Source organism: Rutidosis leptorrhynchoides, chromosome 4 (genome assembly GCF_046630445.1).
Source record: "Rutidosis leptorrhynchoides isolate AG116_Rl617_1_P2 chromosome 4, CSIRO_AGI_Rlap_v1, whole genome shotgun sequence".
NCBI classification, from domain to species: Eukaryota; Viridiplantae; Streptophyta; class Magnoliopsida; order Asterales; family Asteraceae; genus Rutidosis; species Rutidosis leptorrhynchoides.
Genome location: NC_092336.1, coordinates 252,750,538 through 252,771,206, shown reverse-complemented (window position 1 = coordinate 252,771,206; position 20,669 = coordinate 252,750,538). Strand labels below are relative to the sequence as shown.

Here is a 20,669-nt window from a genome sequence, read left to right as displayed (position 1 = left end):
TGATTACTCATATTTTTGTAATTTTATGAGATATTTCATGCTAGTTGCCAAATGATGGTTCCCACATGTGTTAGGTGACTCACATGGGCTGCTAAGAGCTGATCATTGGAGTGTATATACCAATAGTACATACATCTAAAAGCTGTGTATTGTACGAGTACGAATACGGGTGCATACGAGTAGAATTGTTGATGAAACTGAACGAGGATGTAATTGTAAGCATTTTTGTTAAGTAGAAGTATTTTGATAAGTGTATTGAAGTCTTTCAAAAGTGTATAAATACATATTAAAAGACTACATGTATATACATTTTAACTGAGTCGTTAAGTCATCGTTAGTCGTTACATGTAAGTGTTGTTTTGAAACCTTTAGGTTAACGATCTTGTTAAATGTTGTTAACCCAATGTTTATAATATCAAATGAGATTTTAAATTATTATATTATCATGATATTATCATGTATGAATATCTCTTAATAGGATATATATACATTAAATGTCTTTACAACGATAATCGTTACATATATGTCTCGTTTAAAAATCATTAAGTTAGTAGTCTTGTTTTTACATATGTAGTTCATTGTTAATATACTTTATGATATGTTTTCTTATCATAGTATCATGTTAACTATATATATATATCCATATATATGTCATCATATAGTTTTTACAAGTTTTAACGTTCGTGAATCACCGATCAACTTGGGTGGTCAATTGTCTATATGAAACATATTTCAATTAATCAAGTCTTAACAAGTTTGATTGCTTAACATGTTGGAAACATTTAATCATGTAAATATCAATCTCAATTAATATATATAAACATGGAAAAGTTCGGGTCACTACAGTATACGTGTCTATGGTATCTCAAGATTACATAATATACAATACAAGTTGATTAAGTTATGGTTGGAATAGATTTGTTACCAATTTTCACGTAGCTAAAATGAGAAAAATTATCCAATCTTGTTTTACCCATAACTTCTTCATTTTAAATCCGTTTTGAGTGAATCAAATTGCTATGGTTTCATATTGAACTCTATTTTATGAATCTAAACAGAAAAAGTATAGGTTTATAGTCGGAAAAATAAGTTAAAAGTCATTTTTGTAAAGGTAGTCATTTCAGTCGAAAGAACGACGTCTAGATGACCATTTTAGAAAACATACTTCCACTTTGAGTTTAACCATAATTTTTGGATATAGTTTCATGTTCATAATAAAAATCATTTTCTCAGAATAACAACTTTTAAATCAAAGTTTATCATAGTTTTTAATTAACTAACCCAAAACAGCCCGCGGTGTTACTACGACGGCGTAAATCCGGTTTTACGGTGTTTTTCGTGTTTCCAGGTTTTAAATCATTAAGTTAGCATATCATATAGATATAGAACATGTGTTTAGTTAATTTTAAAAGTCAATTTAGAAGGATTAACTTTTGTTTGCGAACAAGTTTAGAATTAACTAAACTATGTTCTAGTGATTACGAGTTTAAACCTTCGAATAAGATAGTTTTATATATATGAATCGAATGATGTTATGAACATCATTACTACCTCAAGTTTAGTAGGTAAACCTAATGGAAGTGACAAGAAATGATCTAGCTTCAAAGGATCTTGGATGGCTTGAAAGTTCTTGAAGTAGGATCACAACACAAAAACAAGTTCAAGTAAGATTTTTACTCGAATTAAGATAGTTTATAGTTATAGAAATTGAATCAAAGTTTGAATATGAATATTACCTTGAATAAGAAAGATAACCTACTGTATATAACAAAGGTTTCTTGATCTTATATGATTACTTGGAATGGATTAGAAAGCTTGGAAGTAAATTAGTAAACTTGAAGGGATTTTTGAAGTGTTCTTGAAGTGTTCTTCCTATGATGATTATAGCTTGATTCTTGAAGTGATTTTTGATGAAGATGATAATTAACTACTGGAAAAATACATTCATAATAGTGTGTGTGTGTTGAGAGAGAATTAGAAAGAGAATTGGAAGTGAAATGGAGTGAATGATGAGTGGTAATTGGTGACTGGTGAGTGGGGTTAAAAGGAGTTCTAGTTAGTTGACTAGCTCATGGTAGAAGTTAAAATTGATTAGTCATACATGACATAATCAAGAGTGGAATCCCATGCTAGTTCCTATTGGTATATACCCATAGTAAGTACGTTTTGAAGCTGTGTATAATACGGGTAAGAATACGACTAGAATTCTTGATGAAAGAAAAGAATGGGAAAGTAACTGTAACCATTTTCGTTAAGTATGAGTGTTTTGATATATGTCTTGAAGTCTTCCAAAAGTATTTTAATACATCTAAATACACTACATGTATATACATTTTAACTGAGTCGTTAAGTCATCGTTAGTCGTTACATGTAAGTGTTGTTTTGAAACCTTTAAGTTAACGATCTCAATTAATGTTGTTAACCCATTGTTTATTATATCTAATGAGATGTTAAATTATTATATTATCATGATATTATGATATATTAATATATCTTAATATGATATATATACATTTAAATGTCGTTACAACGATAATCGTTACATATATGTCTCGTTTCGAAATCCTTAAGTTAGTAGTCTTGTTTATATGTATATAACTCATTGTTAATATACTTATGGAGATACTTACTTATCATAATCTCTTGTTAACCATATGTATATCCATATATATATCGTCATGTCGTTTTTACAAGTTTTAACGTTCGTGAATCGTCGGTCAACTTGGGTGGTCAATTGTCTATATGAAACATATTTCAATTAATCAAGTCTTAACAAGTTTGATTGCTTAACATGTTTGAAACATTTAATCATGTAAATATCAATCTCAATTAATATATATAAACAGGGAAAAGTTCGGGTCACTACAATAACAACTATTCTTCTTCTTCTTCTTCTTCTTTATGAGTTCAGTCGATGAAATCCATTCCACAAAAAAAATTGAGTTACCAGTTCATTTTATGTCTTAAAATCGAACAGAAGTATTTGCAATGTGTTTGAATGGATTTACTATAACAAAAAAAATAAAAATAAAAATGAAACAGCAGTCGCTGTTATGATGAAGAACACGAATACTGATTTCAAAATTGAGATAGTTTGATACTACGATTTCTTCATGAAATATCTTCCAAATCATCATACTAATACTATAAAATTATCAATTGAACCAGATACAAAGACACAGACTCGAATTTGTATAATCAAAATTCAGTTGACTTTTTGAATGGAACTTTGACCTTGAAATTCGTCTTCGTTTTATCAAATTACAATATGAGATTTTACATACACATTCACGACATAAAGAAGAAAAGATCTATATTTTTACTTTTCCTTAATTTGATCCGAATCATTTTGAATGTTAAATGGTTTCAGTCGAGCAAAGTCATTGTAGGGTCGATGATGGTGGATAGGCTTCACGGATTAGGGAAGAACAGGAGAAAAGGAGAAAGCAAACAAAATAATCTGTCATCCATATATTTATATATTATTTTTTTTATTAATAATTAATAATTATATTAATAATAATAATAATAATAATATTCATAATAATAATAATAATTATAATTATATTGATAATCTATAACAATAATTCTTAATAATAATATCAAATAACAAATAATAATAATACTGATTTTGATCCTAATATTAATATACATATTAATAAAAATGAATGTAATAACAACATGTCAATTATATTATAACTTGTAATTCTATATATATTTGTATATGTACTTACTGTATTTAAATATATCTGTTTATATATATATATATATATATATATATATATATATATATATATATATATATATATATATATATATATATATATATATATATATATATATATCAGTATACATATATGTATTATATTTAGTCTCATTAATTATTAAATATAACTTTAATAATCATACTTCTTAATATTATAAATAGTAATAATAACACTTAATAATAATTATATTATTATAATAATAATATATATAAATTTTATAACGATAATATTATTAATAATAATGATATTATTATAATAATTAAATTTTATCACACTTCATATCTATATATTACCATTAATACTTCTTATAGCAATGAGAGTATTGTTATTGTTGTATTAATTTTTAATATTACTTGTTATCGTTTATAATTGATATTATGTAAACATAAAATAATAATTATTAATAGAAATATAATATCATGTATCTTATTTTACATATTTATTTCTAATGGTTAAAATATATATTATAATTTCAAGTTAATATACATATACTTACATTTATATATACATTTTTATTTACAAACAACTGTTCGTGAATCCTCGGGAATAGTCAAAAGGCTAATTGGTTATATTAACACAGTTCAAAGTTTTTGAGATTTCAACATTACAGACTTTGCTTATTGTGTCAGGATTATATAAAGATTAAGTTTAAATTTGGTTGGAAATTTCCTGGTCATCACAAACTAGTTGATTATTCTGACCTTCATGTATTTAGAAGTCCTGTGTACGCAATGTACAATTCTCAAGAAATGACAAAGTTGGATCCAAAGTCCAAAAAGTGTTTGTTCTTGGGGTATGCTGATGGAGTTAAGGGGTATCGTTTGTGGGACCCCACAGCCCACAAAGTAGTCATCAGCAGAGATGTTGTCTTTACGGAAGACAAAGATCTTGAAGATGTTAGCACTTCAAAAGAAACTACACCGATACAGGTTGGAAATGAATTTCATAAAGATTCTTCTGAAGCAGTACCAGAGCACGATGAAAATCAAGTAGTCGTTGATGAAGCTCCAGCGACTCGTATTTCTAATCGGGAATGAAAACGTCCAGGGTGGCACTCGGATTATATTATGGAAAGCAATGTTGCATATTGTCTTTTAACAGAGGAATGAGAGCCAACAACTCTTCGCGAGGCACTAAATCATTCAGATGCATCTCAGTGGATGACGGCTATGCGGGAAGAAATTGAAGCTCTTCATAAAAATAAAACATGGGAACTTGTGCCATTGCCAAAAGGTAGAAAACCTATTGGAAATAAATGGGTGTATAAGATCAAGAGAAATGGCGATGATCAAGTGGAGCGGTATCGTGCAAGACTGGTGGTTAAAGGATATGCTCAGAAAGAAGGTACAGGCTTTAATGAAATATTTTCTCCTGTGGTTCGACTTACAACAATTCGAGTAGTTCTAGCGATGTGTGCTACATTTGATTTGCATCTAGAGCAGCTAGATGTGAAAACTGCATTTCTTCATGGAAATCTTGAAGAAGAAATTTATATGCTTCAACCAGAAGGTTTTGAACTACAAGGAAAAAAGAACTTGGTTTGCAGGTTAAAGAAATCTCTGTATGGTCTCAAACAGGCGCCGAGATATTGGTACAAGAGATTTGATTCTTTCATAATGAGCCTTGAATATAACAGACTTTATGCAGACCCTTGTGCATATTTCAAGAGGTTTGGGGACAATGATTGTCATTTTGTTGTTATATGTAGACGACGTGTTGGTTGCAGGCCCCAACAAAGATCGTATTAATAAGCTGAAGGCTCAATTGGCTAGGGAGTTTGAAATGAAAGACTTGGGTGCCGCAAACAATATTCTAGGGATGCAAATTCACCGAGACAGAGATAATAGGAAGATTTGGCTTTCTCAAAAGAATTATTTGAGGAAAATCTTGGAACGTTTCAATATGCAAGATAGTAATCCAATTTCAACCCCACTTCCTACTAATCTCAAGTTATCCTCCGTTATGTGTCCTAGCAGTGAAGACGAGAGGAAGAAGATGTCTCGAGTACCGTATGCATTAGCAGTGGGAAGTTTAATGTTCGCAATGATATGTACAAGACCAGACATTGCACATGCAGTGGGAGTAGTTAGTCAGTACATGGCGAATTCTGGTAAAGAGCATTGGAATGCGGTAAAGAGGATCCTAAGATACATTAAGGGTACCTCGGATGTTGCTTTATGTTATGGGGAACTGGAATTTATTGTCAAAGGGTATGTTGATTCAGAATATGCAGGTGATATGGATAAAAGTAAATCCACCTCCGCATATGTTTTTACATTTTGTGGTGGAACAGTAAGCTGGATTTCAAAACTGCAGTCAGTTGTGGCCACGTCAACGAAAGAGACAGAATATGTTGCAGCTACTCAAGCTACTAAAGAGGCAGTATGGTTGAAGATGTTGTTGGAGGAACTCGGCCACAAATAAAAGAATATCACTCTATTTTATGACAACCAGAGTGCCTTGCATCTTGCAAGGAATCTAGCATTTCATTCAAAGACAAAGCATATACGAGTTCAGTATCACTTCGTTCGTAAGAAAGTGGAAGAAGGAACCGTGGATGTGCAGAAAATTCATATTGACGACAATGTGGCCGATTTTCTAACAAAGTCAATCAACCGTGACAAGTTTGTTTGGTGCCGTTCCTCATGCGGCCTAGCGGAGACGTAAGCAACATCATTGGCAAGGAAAGATTATCGTGTGAAGATTTATTGAGCTTCAATCAAACTTTCAAGTGGGAGATTGTCAAATATGATGGCCTTGGTTGGTGAGTTCTATAGTCAAAAACACACATGCATATTGTGGTATAAGACTTGGTAAAACTTGGCATACTATACCTACTAAATTGTCTACTAAATATTTACCATCTAGTCATCTTGAATTAGTATAAATAGAGCAACATGTAAGCTCATTTATACATCCCAAAATCATTTCTTTCTTTCATATACTAAAAGAGTTAAATAGAGAGTTTGTGAGTAATCTCCTAATTACAAGAGATATAAAGATTAATGTTTATCCTTGTAATTAGAGAGAAGTGTAATTTCTATTATTCTTATTAGTGAAACGTTTTCTTTCCTTGCCCGTGGTTTTTACCCTATTGGGGTTTTCCACGTTAAATCTCGGTGTCTCTTTATTGTCGCTATTTCATTTATTACTAGCGGTTTGCTATAATTCGGTGTCGCTTTTCTTAACAATAATACTAACAACAAATAATAATAATAATTAATAATTAATACCAGTAATTAATAATTAATTAATTAATTAATGAGTAATAAACTGCTAATTTTCAGGGATTATGAGTTGTGACTAAGTAAAAATACACCGACTTACAATGGCGGGGATATTAATTCCATATGCCAAATCGCGCACTTCATTATATCATAAAACTGTCTTCGATTATTCGTCAAGTTATCTCTTCTATCTCAGGTGAGTGATTTCTCATTTACGTCTTCACTTCATTGTTTTTTTAGGGTTACATTTATTATATACTCCGTATATATACATGCATATATATGTTGTAATTGCCATTCTAGGTTACATGTACTCATCATTTTTGTTCATCTAGGGTTACGATGTGACGTAAATCATTTCTGTATTTTATTTAACTAATCTACTACTACTACGGTTTCATGTATTGATATCATTTGGTAATTTTGTTCCACATGCTTTGATTTGAAGTTTTGACTATAGTTTTGTTTTTTCGTGCTAATTAATAGGAATCATCATGCAATCTCCAGATACTGTGTGCGATGAGATCATGGATTCAAAAAAGGAAGATAGTACACAAGGTAGGTTGAAAGAGGATATTGAAAAGCATCCGAAAATTACTCAATGGTTTCCTGTTCTTAAGAGAAAGACACCTGAGACACTGTCTGCTAGACGGCATAGTATTCCCGAAATTAGGGAATGTCCTTCAAGTGATAATAATAATAATAATAAAAAGTTGAAATTTGAAAGTTATGTATTCAATACTTTATTTGAGAAAGCTAGGGAAAATGAAGAGATTATTACTGCAAGGCATCCGGAGAAGAAGAGTAGAGATGTAGGTGATTTGACTGGTTGTGTTGTTGAGGGTGCTGAAGGAACACGTTGGTGTTTGAAGTTTGATTCTGTTTCAGGTTTGGTTGCTTTTGACCCGAATTCTACAGAAAGTGAAATGATTTCAGATTTTGATCAAGCTTATTTTTTGTTGAAATTAGCTTCCAAGCGTTGTGAAAAGCTATATGATAAAGCGTTGGGTGAACTTATTTATGAAACAAATGGCAAGACATTGCTTGAAAGAGCCGTTGATGAGTATTGCCCATTCCATGTTGAATTGTGGATCGCGCTGGCTTGGTTAGAAAACTACCCCGATGGTGCAAAATCGGTGCTGAAAAAGGCACATGAAAAGCTTCCGACACACGTACAACCGGCACTTTGGACTGCAGAAGCCAAACTTGAAGAAGCTTATAATGGGAACACAGATATGGTTAGCAAAATGATAAGAATGGGTATTAATGATTTATTGCATCAACATGTGGTATTTGATCGAAAAGCTTGGATAAAAGAAGCTGAAGCTGCTGAACGATCGGGGTTTGTGAAAACATGTAACGCGGTAATTGATAGAACTGTCAAGTACGGTGTTAAATATCAAGACCAAGAACTGACCATGCTTGGTGATGCACAAGAATGCAAGAAAAGGGGTTCATTTGAAACTGCTAGAGCAATTTATAGGGTTTTGACTAATACGTTTGGTTACGATGAAAATTTATGGATTAAAGCAGCACAACTTGAGAAAGATGATGGGAAACTAGATTTGTTTGATGCTTTGCTTTGTAAAGCTGTCAAGCGCAAACCAAAATCTGAGGTTTTATGGTTGATGAGAGCTAACGAAAAGCGGTTTGCAGGTGATCTCGAAGCAGCCAGGAAGATTCTAGAAGAAGCGTATGCTGAACTTCCAGATTCTGAAGAAATTTGGCATGCCGCATTTAAACTTGAATATGATAACAAGGAGCTTGAGCGGGCCCGGACGTTTCTTGCAAAACTCTCTGCAAATGGAGGAGGAACAGAGAGAATGTGGATGAAGTCTGCAATCGTTGAACGAGAACTTCATAATGTTGAAGGAGAAAGACGGTTGATTAATGAAGGTTTGAAATTGTTTCCTTGGTTTTTTAAGTTGTGGTTGATGCTCGGTCAGCTTGAGGAACGGTTAGATCGTTTAGGTGAAGCGAAAGATGCGTACGAATCGGGTGTAAGGCATTGTCCAAATTCAACACCTCTTTGGCTTTCACTTGCGAATATCGAAGAAAGAACGAGCGAGTATAGTAGAGTTAAAGATGTGTTAAAAAAGGCACGAAAAAGGAACCCAAAGAATCCCGAACTATGGGTGGCTAGTGTTCGTGCAGAGTTAAGACACGGATCTATATTTCAAGCTCAGGAGTTGTATTCAATGGCTACTGATGAGTGCGGTGATAATATTGGTATACTATGGGTTGCTTCGATTGAGCTTGCTCCAATACAACAAAGGTATCACGTGAGTCATGATATTGCTTTAAAGAAGTGTGGAGATGACCCGCATATAATGGCTGTTATTGGTAAGATTTGTTGGGAGAATAAGAATGTGGATGAAGCACGAAGTTGGCTTAATCGGGCAGTTACGGTTGCACCAGATGTTGGTGACTTTTGGGGTTTGCTTTATAGATTTGAATTACAACATGGAACTGAGGATCAGCAGAAGGAAGTTTTGAGGAAATGTATTGATGCAGGGCCGAAACACGGCGACAAGTGGCAGCCCATATCAAAGGCACTAGAGAATTCGCACGAACCGGTTGAAGCCATTTTGGTGAAACTGGTTCATGCACTTGGGCAACAAGAGAAACTACCTCTACAACAACATCTCTAACTGGTTTTATTAGTGTTTGTTATCTCGACTTAATTTGTTCCAGTTTGTTTTTTCTTTATTTAATTTGGATTGGATACCTATTCGGCTATTCCTATTCTATATCTTTTGTGCCTGGTATGTAAACATCTCTTGGGAGATATTTGTTCCAGTTGGTCTTGTCTTTATTTATCTACACTCTGTTTGACTGTTTCACAACACATTTTTCAACTGTGTGTTCATCCAAAACATTAAATTTTCCAAACACAGGGTGTAATTACTTTTATTCAATATGAATATTACCTAATATGAATAGTTACAGCTGTTTTCATATATGCTTATTTACTTGGAATTCGATTTTAGGATACTTGACATCGCATCTTTTCCTATTTGTAAATCTGGTGTACTAGTTTGTCCGGATCCCTACGTGTACATTTTTTTTTTCTTCTAACTACTGTTTTTCAATATTAATTTTATTCCCTTAAATTTTTTGTTTTTTTTTTTTTGTTTTGTTTTCTATACAGGGTCTTTTAATATTACAAACACAATTTCATCCCTGCCATGAATTATCCACCCATGACACATTTCCCATATCGTTTGGGGATAAAGGGGAGAGGGGTTTACTTGGCCGTGCCCTTGGATCGGTTTCAAGGTTTCCTCCCGGACAGCGATAAAGGCGGGGTTATTATTGCTGCATCGGTATAGTCGAAACGGGAGATGATCGCAACGGGTGGTTTAGTCCTCTCGGGTAATCCCAATCGTTGTTAAAAAAAAAGTATTTTTTTTTCGTTCAGCTCTATGATAAGTCAATTATTGCAATATGGTAATAACAAGTTGGGTTGCCCTCGCGTTACGTCGGGGTAACGTTAGCTAAATTCGATTGAGATAAAATAAATAGAAGTAAAACTGTATTGGTTTTCTTCATGAAAATTTCTCTATATGAAGGTGAGTTTTAGTATATTCCTTTACCTCCATGCTAAGTCAATTATTGCAAATATTCATTTATGTTAAGCTATTAGGAATGTAAAGTAGGTGGTGATTTCTTTCATGTGGGCTTCTGAAAGCATCAGGTGTTCATGCAATTACGCCTACAGAAATGTTACACTATGAAGCACTTTAGGAGGTGATAATTAATTATTAATATTAATATTAATATTAATAACATAAAATCAGTGTTATTTTAAAAAATTTACCATACTCTGTAGAATATATAAAACGAGATTCAAATACGTTGGTGCGATACCATACACTAAAGGCAGTAAAATGGGCAGATTAGTTAATGTGTCAAAGGCCTGATTTTATGCAAGGGTTGGTCCGGCTCGGATTGAGTTGATCTGAAACACTTTATTTAGTTGCATTATGCATTTTCAATAATGAGCTATTTTTTCAAATAAAATGATTTCAGACGTTCTATGCATTTTCTAATATTAACATACAAATACAATTATGGTTGACTTTTTCTAGGTTGTTTAGACTCTTCTTATTTTGTTTAATTTTATACCGTTTTTTACTGTCAGGTGATTACACGTAATCTGAATCGACCCATTAATTGGTAAATAGGGTGATATTGTTAGTCTTACCATTACAACAACAATAATACTCAAATTTATCCATATGAAATATAGGGGAAGTGTGTCTTTCCTTTGCCTTTTGTATTTCGCAAAGCATCGTAGTCTAATTTTTTTTCGACTAAAAAACCATTACATTAAAACTAAGTCTTTTCATCAATAGATGAAAAACGAACAGATATACAAAAGAACCAAAACCACTGCAAGGCTCGAAAACAGTAAACGAACTCTAAAATTTGACAAGAATCAAAAGCTAACTAATACCGACCCTTGAACAACCAGATCACAAAACGAGATCGGAACGCAAACAAATACAAGTCCCAATTAACCATATCTAACCAAATAAGGACAAAAAAGAACTCTAAAAACAACCATCTCAACAACAAACCGGTCACATCTACCCGATAACCACTTTGCCTTTCCTTGTCTTTGTGATCGGCTTAACAATCACTCCATCAACCTTCAATCGAACAAATTTCTTCTTCGACCGATTTTCAATCGCAAAAGATGAAACGTTTGTCGTAGCGCTACCAATCCTAATACTCGGCACGGAAGGGGGTAGCCAACCTTCCTCCTTAAGGCCCTCAAAAAAGCCAATGTTTCGATTTACTTCTACACCATCACTACCGGTACCATTATTGTCGGAAACTCCTTGATCGTCTCCTTCTCGAAGTGCGGGCTCGTTACCATCATCAAACGACTTGACCGACTCCTCTTCATCCCTAAGCGTAAACCCATTATCAACCGACTCTGCTATAAAATTAACAACCACATTTCTATTCTTCATGTATATAACTGAACGCTTAGCCTTCAATTCTTCCTTTTCTTTCTTTTTGTTTAAATGAGAAGGACAAACATCAACATTGCTAATACCCATTTTGAAATTAGGAGGGCGACTTTTTTCCAAATGACGACTGATGTGGTAAAAGTGTGCAGTGCTTAATTTGCCTTTCAACTTTTAAATTTATATAAACTTTTAATTCACTTTTAACACCCTAACGAGCAACAAAACCCGATCAGATGTACTATTTTAGGTTATCGTCCCAAGAGAGCGTGAAAGCGGTTTTAAGTTAGTTTATTTATGTAGTCTAATTCTTATTAAAGAACTAGAAATATATTTTTATGTCTTCGGTTGGTATTTAAGTTTAGAATACTATCTCTTAGGAAAGAGATAATAGAAGGTACGTTCATAGTAGATTAAATAATACTATTTTAAGAAAGATAAAATAGAGTTTTGATTTGAATAAACTATATAAAATATAAGTGATTACATGAACGAATAGATTATCGGGGAAACATATTAGGTAATTTTCATAACTCATATTAACACAAAGCAAGATAATAATCATAGACCAGTTATTATCCCTAAAAGGCTAAGCTAAGTATCGCATATCATTCATAAAGTAGGACCTAAAGCATACATTAACTAAGTGATGTTTATAGCTAATGTCTTCATTCATGGCATTCAAATAATCACGTGATAAATATCACATAAACCTGATGTTGATCTAAGAAATATTCAATTAGACTTACAATTGGATAAACTAATAAACCTAATTGGATTAATTCTCTAACGACTCGTCCTAATCCATCTGGACGAATACATTACATTTGGTTACATCGCGAGGTACTTGACCTCTATATGATACATTTTACAAATATTGCATTCGTTTTTAAAAGACAAACTTTCATTTCATCGGAAGTTGATGGCATGCATACCATTTCATAATATATCCAACTATAATTGACTTAATAATAATCTTGATGAACTCGACGACTCGAATGCAACGTATTTTGAAATATGTCATGAATGACTCCAAGTAATATCTCTAAAATGAGCAAATGCACAGCGGAAGATTTCTTTCATACCTGAGAATAAACATGCTTTAAAGTGTCAACCAAAATGTTGGTGAGTTCATAGATTTATCATAAACAATCATTTTCATAATTTTAATAGACCGCAAGATTTCATTTTTCATAAACATCATTCTCATATCAGGCATTTCGCAAACTGCATAGAGATAAAAATCATTCATATGGTGAACGCCTGGTAACCGACCTTAACAAGATGCATATAGAATATCCCCATCATTCCGGGACACCCATCAGACATGATAAACTCGAAGTACTAAAGCATTCCAAATTTCAGAATGGGGCTTGTTGGGCCCGATAGATCTATCTTTAGGATTCGCGTCAATTAGGGGTGCACTAATTCTCAAAATTAGTGATGTTCCCTAATTCTTAGGCTACCAAGCTAAATGGGGCATATTCGGTTTAATAATCCAGCCATAGAATGTAGTTTCGATTACTTGTGTCTATTTCGTAAAACATTTATAAAACAGCGCATGTATTCTCAGTCCCAAAAATATATATTGCAAAAGCATTTAAAAAGGGAGCAAATGAAACTCGCAATACTGTATTTTGTAGTAAAAATACATATGACGACATTGAACAATGCATGGTTGGCCTCGGATTCACGAACCTATATCATTTGTATATATATCAAATAATATTAACACATATATAATAATAGCGAACTGTATATATATTTTATAATGTAATAAGATTTATATCTTTATAATATATTTATAATAATATTTTTCATATATATATATATATATATATATATATATATATATATATATACTTCTTTATAAAATATTTATATTCATAATACATTTCATATATATATATATATATATATATATATATATATATATATATATATATATATATATATATATATATATATATATATATATATATATATATATATATATATATATATATATATATATGTATATGTATATAAAAGTTGTATGTATAATAATAGAGTTAATAATAATAAAAGAGTCATATTTTATAACCATAATGATAATAATAATACTTATAGTAATAATGATAATACTTAATAATAATCTTAATAATATCAAATAATACCTTAGGAGTATTAAAAAGGAATAAACTGCCCGGGACGGGACTCGAACCCGCGACCTCTAATTCTCTTAACATTCAATCATACCGCTCCTCTATCTATTCTCTCTTGATTATATTTACGGGTTAATTCCTATTAACCATTTTCGTTTCTGTTTGGAATTATCATCTCACTAACACTATCCATTGCCATAACCCTCATCTATATAACATCATCATCCTCTCCATCTCGCATCATCATCAGCATCATGATAATCATCACGAATGATCTTCACAGATTCATCATCAATATCATGTATCCGTTTTTCATAATCATCAATTATCTTCACAAAATCATGATGATCTTCTTCTTCAACAATTTATCATCACCATCTTATATCGCCACTCATCATCTTCTTTCGTTATCATTATCATAATCAACATCATAACCGAAATTTTTCCCATGATCATAAATATATTAGACAGCTCACCGGCAATTGAATGATACTTAAAAATACCAATTGTTTGCGGTTTGTGTTTCTAGCCCGAGCATAGACACTAGTGTCATTTGGGCCAACAGAAACTTAACTGGGCTCTCGGCCCAATAACAAGTACATGGCTACCTCACAAGTCCATTTAACTATTGATGGCCCATTTGCAGTTTCTAATAAATCGAAATAAATAAGGAAAGCTTGACAGGAAAAAGGGAGTGGGGTCATTCGGTGAATTAAATAAAACACAACTTTATTAAATCATCATCATATGTCAGCAACAAATCGTTCATGGTGGCATGTGTATCCTTCGACCAACCGTAGCATGAATAAAAAAAATAGAAGTAATAACGGAGGTCGAACAATATAAGTATGTGGTGGGTTTTGGTTTGAACCGTAGACAGAAATAGGAAGTTGATAGCAGCGGCCTGTGATAGTGATTTTCGGTGGAGTCGGGTTATCGAACAGAAAACAAATCACGGCAGTAGAAATATTGATTGATCATGGTTGTTTGTTGTAACCGAACTAGTAACAGGAGAGAAGAGAGAGAGAGAGGGAAAAGAGAAAGAAGAGAGTGAGGTTTAAATGGGTTTCGTTCAAGTGGGTTTCAATTTCATGTGATGGTTTTGGTGATGATGGGTGTTCATGGCGGTTGGTTAAGAAGGTGTTCAACAATGGTGGTTTACGGTGGTCGTGAGCTTGGTGGTGATCACGGTTAGATTGAAGAGAAGGGTTATGGTGGTGAGGTGGTGGACCGTAGATGGGTTGGTTTAGGGGTGTCCAAAAGGTGATGGTAAGTTTGATCATAAAGTAGGAATAGAAGCTTTCAGCTAGAGTAACGTTATGGAGATGGTGATGTATTGTGGGTGTCGATGGGTGTTAAGGTGGTTATGGTGGTTGTCGTCGATGATGAGGTTGTAGGTGGCGGTGGTTTGTGCAGGGAAAGCCCAAGTAAATAAGTGATATGGTTGATCATATCTCTGCCTATATGCTTATATGTATATAAATATAATTTATACTCCGTATGAGTTCAAGTGTGTGTAAGTGGGAGAGAAAGAAACAGAAACAGTAAACCCATTATAATATTACAATTCACATGATAAACTGTGTAAATAGTATAGCAGCTACATATTTGTTTTAACCTACCGACAGTTTATCCCGGATGACTATATTGTGTTCATTGCTAAACAGTTATCGTATAAAAGTGTTCCTAAAAATCCCAAATTTTCAATTTAAGTCCATTTATTTATTCTGGTCATTACCTGTTTGAAACTTGATCAAAAAGGTTCGATAATTATTTATTTTATGTTCCAATTTATATGTACGGAGTATAAAAACTTAGTTTGAAAAGGTAAAAAAAATATTTATCAAAACTATTATCTTTTTATTCAAATTTTGGAACAACTTTTATTTTAAAACTTCATATTATATATATATATATATATATATATATATATATATATATATATATATATATATATATATTAGACCTATTTTAAAAATAATTAAACGTCAATCGAAAGTTACAGACATTTACCATTTAAGCTCAAAATTAATTATATTTAATATACACTATGTATATATATAAACAGTTGTAAATAACAAAATTTACTACGCAAATAAATATATTAAATAATTAAATTAAATATAACAATATATATATACAAGAAATATACATATAAAATAATAGTTTTTATTACAATGTATTTTATTGTACATATTTATTTATAACAATAAATGTATATAATAGTTTATTAATGTTCATGTTATTATATATATTATACATATATTTATATATACACATATTTATATATATCCACATATTTACAAGCAATGGTTCGTGAATCATTGGGGACAGTCGAAGGTCACATGAATATATGAAAATAGCTCAAACTTTTTGAGACTCAACTTTATAGACTTTGCTTATCGTGTCGAAATCATACAAAGATTAAGTTTAAATTTGGTCGAAAATTTCCGGGTCGTCACAGTACCTACCCGTTAAAGAAATTTCATCCCGAAATTTGAGTGGGATGGTCATGGATGACAATAAGTATGTTTTCCTGACGAATATGAGCTGATAAATAGAGTTTTATTACTGTTGAGTAATATTGATAGGATAATTCGATTACTCGAAGAGTATAAGCGAAGCTATCACAAAAGAGTGAAATGAAGAAATAGAGATTCGTCGTAGCTTTCGACGTAGTCAGGGTTAAATTTCGAAATTCAAGGGATTTAAAGAAATCTTTAAAATCTAAATAAGATCTGATTCTTCGGGATTTAAGGAAATTAGGATCTTTTTAAATAAAATTGATCATCTGTCTCGATTGCTCTGTCTGATATTTCACTACAAATCCACCCTCTGCATTTCCTTTATATTTTGGAGTTCCATACTTTTGTTTTCTCTTTTCGACTTTAAGTCAAGAGAATAATGGTCCAGAATTCGTAAGTATGAAGTTTCGAATGAACGTGACTAATGTTCTAAGAAAGAGATGGTAATAGCACAATCTGACTTGTCAAATTACCAGAATCCAAGGGAAAAGATAGGACTATCAAGAAAACATGTTCTTAATATGGTTATAGATTAGATAGAATATAAGAGTCATGTAACATGGCACATGATAACATTATAATCTGTGAATCATCACGTTCCATTTAGAAACTCAGCATGACTTACTATAATATAATCACGTTGATCAATTGTCATTATATTATACTAACTCATGCATCAATTTCCAACACTACTTCAAAATCATTCATAATTCAAACTCAAAATTTAAAGAAATTTAGAAACTAAAGTAGTTTCCTTTATGATGTAATATAGATAGCACGAAGAGATAAATAATTTCGAACGAGAATATTTATGAAAATATCTTCAGAAATATCGAAGATATTTATGATGATATTTTGGAATTTCTAAGTTCGATGGTTGATGAAGAAGGATTTTCCGTATGATTTTAATATGAGTACGGAGCAAGATATTCGTTGAAGGTTTCATCGGATCCAGAATTACCTGGATTCTTTGAATATATGGTATGGTCCTTGTATTTGGCCTTGGTCTCCTTCATGGTTTACTCAATCTGTTCTTCAGTACCAAATTTTCTATCGAGCATTCCTAACACTCCCTTCTTTATCATCAAACTTTTGGCCGTTTAGACCATCTACAATTTTTCTGTTTTCTCTGCATTTAATGCCACAATATCTGAATCATCGGTTATCAATCCAAGGTGGTTTCAAGAGAATTGTGTTTTTAGATGATTAAACGTTGATGGTAATGTGGTGGAATATAAAAGGTTCCCATGTAACAATAAAAGAGCACGCTTATATTTCAGGGTTATGATAAGGTTGTTTCGAACGAACCGTTGAAGTTGACTTGCTGGAGCTGTGACAAAATTTGCTACTTTGAAAGGGATAATCAAATTATTTTGGGTGATAATAACACTAAAGGAATTTGCACAGTTACGTGTTAAATGTTTACTCAGTTTCCGAGAGTTCTTCGGGTGCATAACTATATGCATCAATCTTTTCTTCCGTAGATGAAGTGCGGTTGGTTCATCCTCTCGATTGAGGTGTTTTCAAGAATCATGAATGGTTTGAACGCAGATTGTAATCGTCAAGGTACAAATGAGGTTTAAGATGAAATCAAGTGGCAAACTTGAAGAAATGTTTAGTTTCATATGTTATAATCAATATTTTAATTCATTTTAATTGTCCAATGTTATTAGTCCACATTTAATAGTCCACAGTTAACAGTCCCATAATTCATATATAGTTCAATATATAATATTTGAATTAATTAATACGTATCGTGACCCGTGTACATGTCTCAGACTCGATCACAACTCAAAGTATATATATTATTTGAGAATAAACCTCAACCCTGTATAGATAACTCAAGCATTACTGCATATAGAGTGTCTATGGTTATTCCAAATAATATATATAGATGCGTCGATATGATATGTCAAAACCTTGTACACGTGTCCCGATATTTAAAGTGCGTAAAATAAATAACAGAAATTAAATGACGATAAATAAAATTGCGAGAATATAAATTGTGATATTTAAATTGCGATAAATAAATTGCGATAATTAAATGTAATCAGTTAGATAGGAACAGTTAGCTAGGATTTCGTTAGCGTGGATTCTTAACAAAATTTCTCATAGTTAATTTGTTTGTTTCTAACAAATTTTATTTTTGTCAAATGTTTTCTTCATTATGCCACTTGTTAGATTCTGATAGGTCAAAATCCAATATGAAATTGAATGAAAATGATTATTCTGTGGTCTCTGTGGATGTAAGTAGGATAGTAAATGACTGTTGAATCAGATTCGAAGAATGTATAGTGTAACTTATTAATGTGAAACTAAACATTCCTCGGGTATTACCTACCCGTTAAAATATTTTCACCATTATCAGTTTGTACAAAAGAATTTTTAATTAAAATCTTTATGAAAACATATATACATATATATTATCTTCAGATGTAATCATGGATTTAATGTGTTAATATGATATTAAACTCATATGATTTTTGATTTGAGCTAGAATAAGTAATTTCTAAAACTATAGGAACTACATATTCTTCGCAGAATATTTCTTCAATGAAGTTATGGATCAATACTATAAGACCCAAATATTTGTTGTGTACATAAGCGTAAATAAGATGCTTGAAGTTGGGGTTTTGTTGTACATATTTAAAAGGAGAAAGAATCTGATCTGGGGGAGTGGCGCATCGCGCAGGCTTTTGGCGCGCCGCGCCATTGATCTGTGACAGATTCCTTTCTTTTTTTATTAGATATTTTGAGGGCAAATTGGTAAATTCACTAAAGGGCCGACTTTAAGGCTCTAGATTCAGTTTGGTGAGCCTCATAACACCATTTTCACCTACTTCACCTCTTCCAAATTAATTTAGTGAGAGAAAGGGTTTTCTAGAGTGAGAGAACTCAAATCAAGGAAGAAGAAGCCTATTTCGGGTCTAAGTGCAAGCATTAAAGTTGTTCATCTATCCTCTAGCTACGTTTTGATTGTCGTGGTATGCTCTAATCTTGATTTCCTAATTTAATTTTGTGAAAGGGTTAGTGTTAGGGTTAATGGTGAACTTAAAACCCACTTTGTTAGTAAATTGGGTGTTTTGGGTGAATTTGGGTCATGTAGACCTAAAGATGATTAACTAGGGTTTTTCAAAGTATTAATTGATGTTTGAGAGCTTAAATTTGTTAGTTAGTTACTAGCACACCTATATCTAAGTAAATGGGTGTTGTGTGGGTTAGTGGATGACCCAAAATGGGTATGTTGACTTTAAAATGGTCAAATGGGTTATAATGGACCTAAGTTGGTTAATGGTTGTGAAAGATGCATAAAATTTGTATTGAAATGTGTTTTAACCCTATCTTGGCTAATTTTAAGGTTTTAGTGTAAGTTAACCCAATTTTAGGGTTAAGGGTGCAAATGGGTCAAAATTGCACCTTAGGTCAAAATGGCACTAGAATGAAGTTAGTGGTTGACCACCTTGAATGAATGATTGATATGTGCATAATGTAATAGGTGCGTTACATTGAAGTTGAAAGCTCAGTTATCTCTCACCAAGACTTTGAGGTGAGTGGAAAATCTATATATGTATGTATATGATTTACGTGCCGTATTAATGGTGTCACATAGCCGTTTTGTGACCATAGTTGTAAGACATAGCCGTTTTTGTCCACGTTTAATATTTATGCACATAGACGTGTTTGTGCATATAGTAGCGAGTAGTAGCCGTGTTTTACTCCCACGATGTATTCCGTATTATTTTGTGCACATAGCCATGTTTGTGTACATGATTGTGAGTAATAGCCGTGTTTTACTCACACATTGATCAAGTGATGCCATAGCCGTTTTTGGAACACTTGGGGGTGATGCCATAGCCGTTTTTGGAACACCTCGGGGGTTAGTATACCATAGCCGTGTTTGGGAGCTAACGGTTGTTATGAACATCGATGACTTGTTTCGCGAAGTCATTCCCTTGCGAAGAACTTGGTTAACCATGGTTTTTAGTTGTTGACGTTAGCATTTAATTATTATTATGAATATTATGCT

The 20,669-nt window shown here is 32.3% G+C and overlaps 1 protein-coding gene across 1 annotated transcript; it reads left to right on the top strand.

Moving 5' to 3' along the window:
* The first annotated feature begins 7,117 nt into the window (after nt 1-7,117).
* Nucleotides 7,118-9,712, top strand: LOC139841567 (uncharacterized). Its single transcript, XM_071831782.1, has 3 exons — nt 7,118-7,190; nt 7,481-7,882; nt 7,964-9,712. The coding sequence occupies exons 1-3, from the start codon at nt 7,118-7,120 to the stop codon at nt 9,643-9,645; spliced, it is 2,157 nt and encodes a 718-aa protein (XP_071687883.1). The 3' UTR covers nt 9,646-9,712.
* Nucleotides 9,713-20,669: the final 10,957 nt, after the last annotated feature.

Excerpts from the sequence above, each read along its gene's own strand:
- LOC139841567 (XM_071831782.1), top strand. The coding sequence starts at position 7,118 with ATGCCAAATCGCGCACTTCATTATATCATAAAACTGTCTTCGATTATT. Across the intron at positions 7,191-7,480 it reads AGTTATCTCTTCTATCTCAG|GAATCATCATGCAATCTCCA; the intron begins GTGAGTGATTTC and ends GCTAATTAATAG. Across the intron at positions 7,883-7,963 it reads GAAGTTTGATTCTGTTTCAG|CTTCCAAGCGTTGTGAAAAG; the intron begins GTTTGGTTGCTT and ends TGTTGAAATTAG.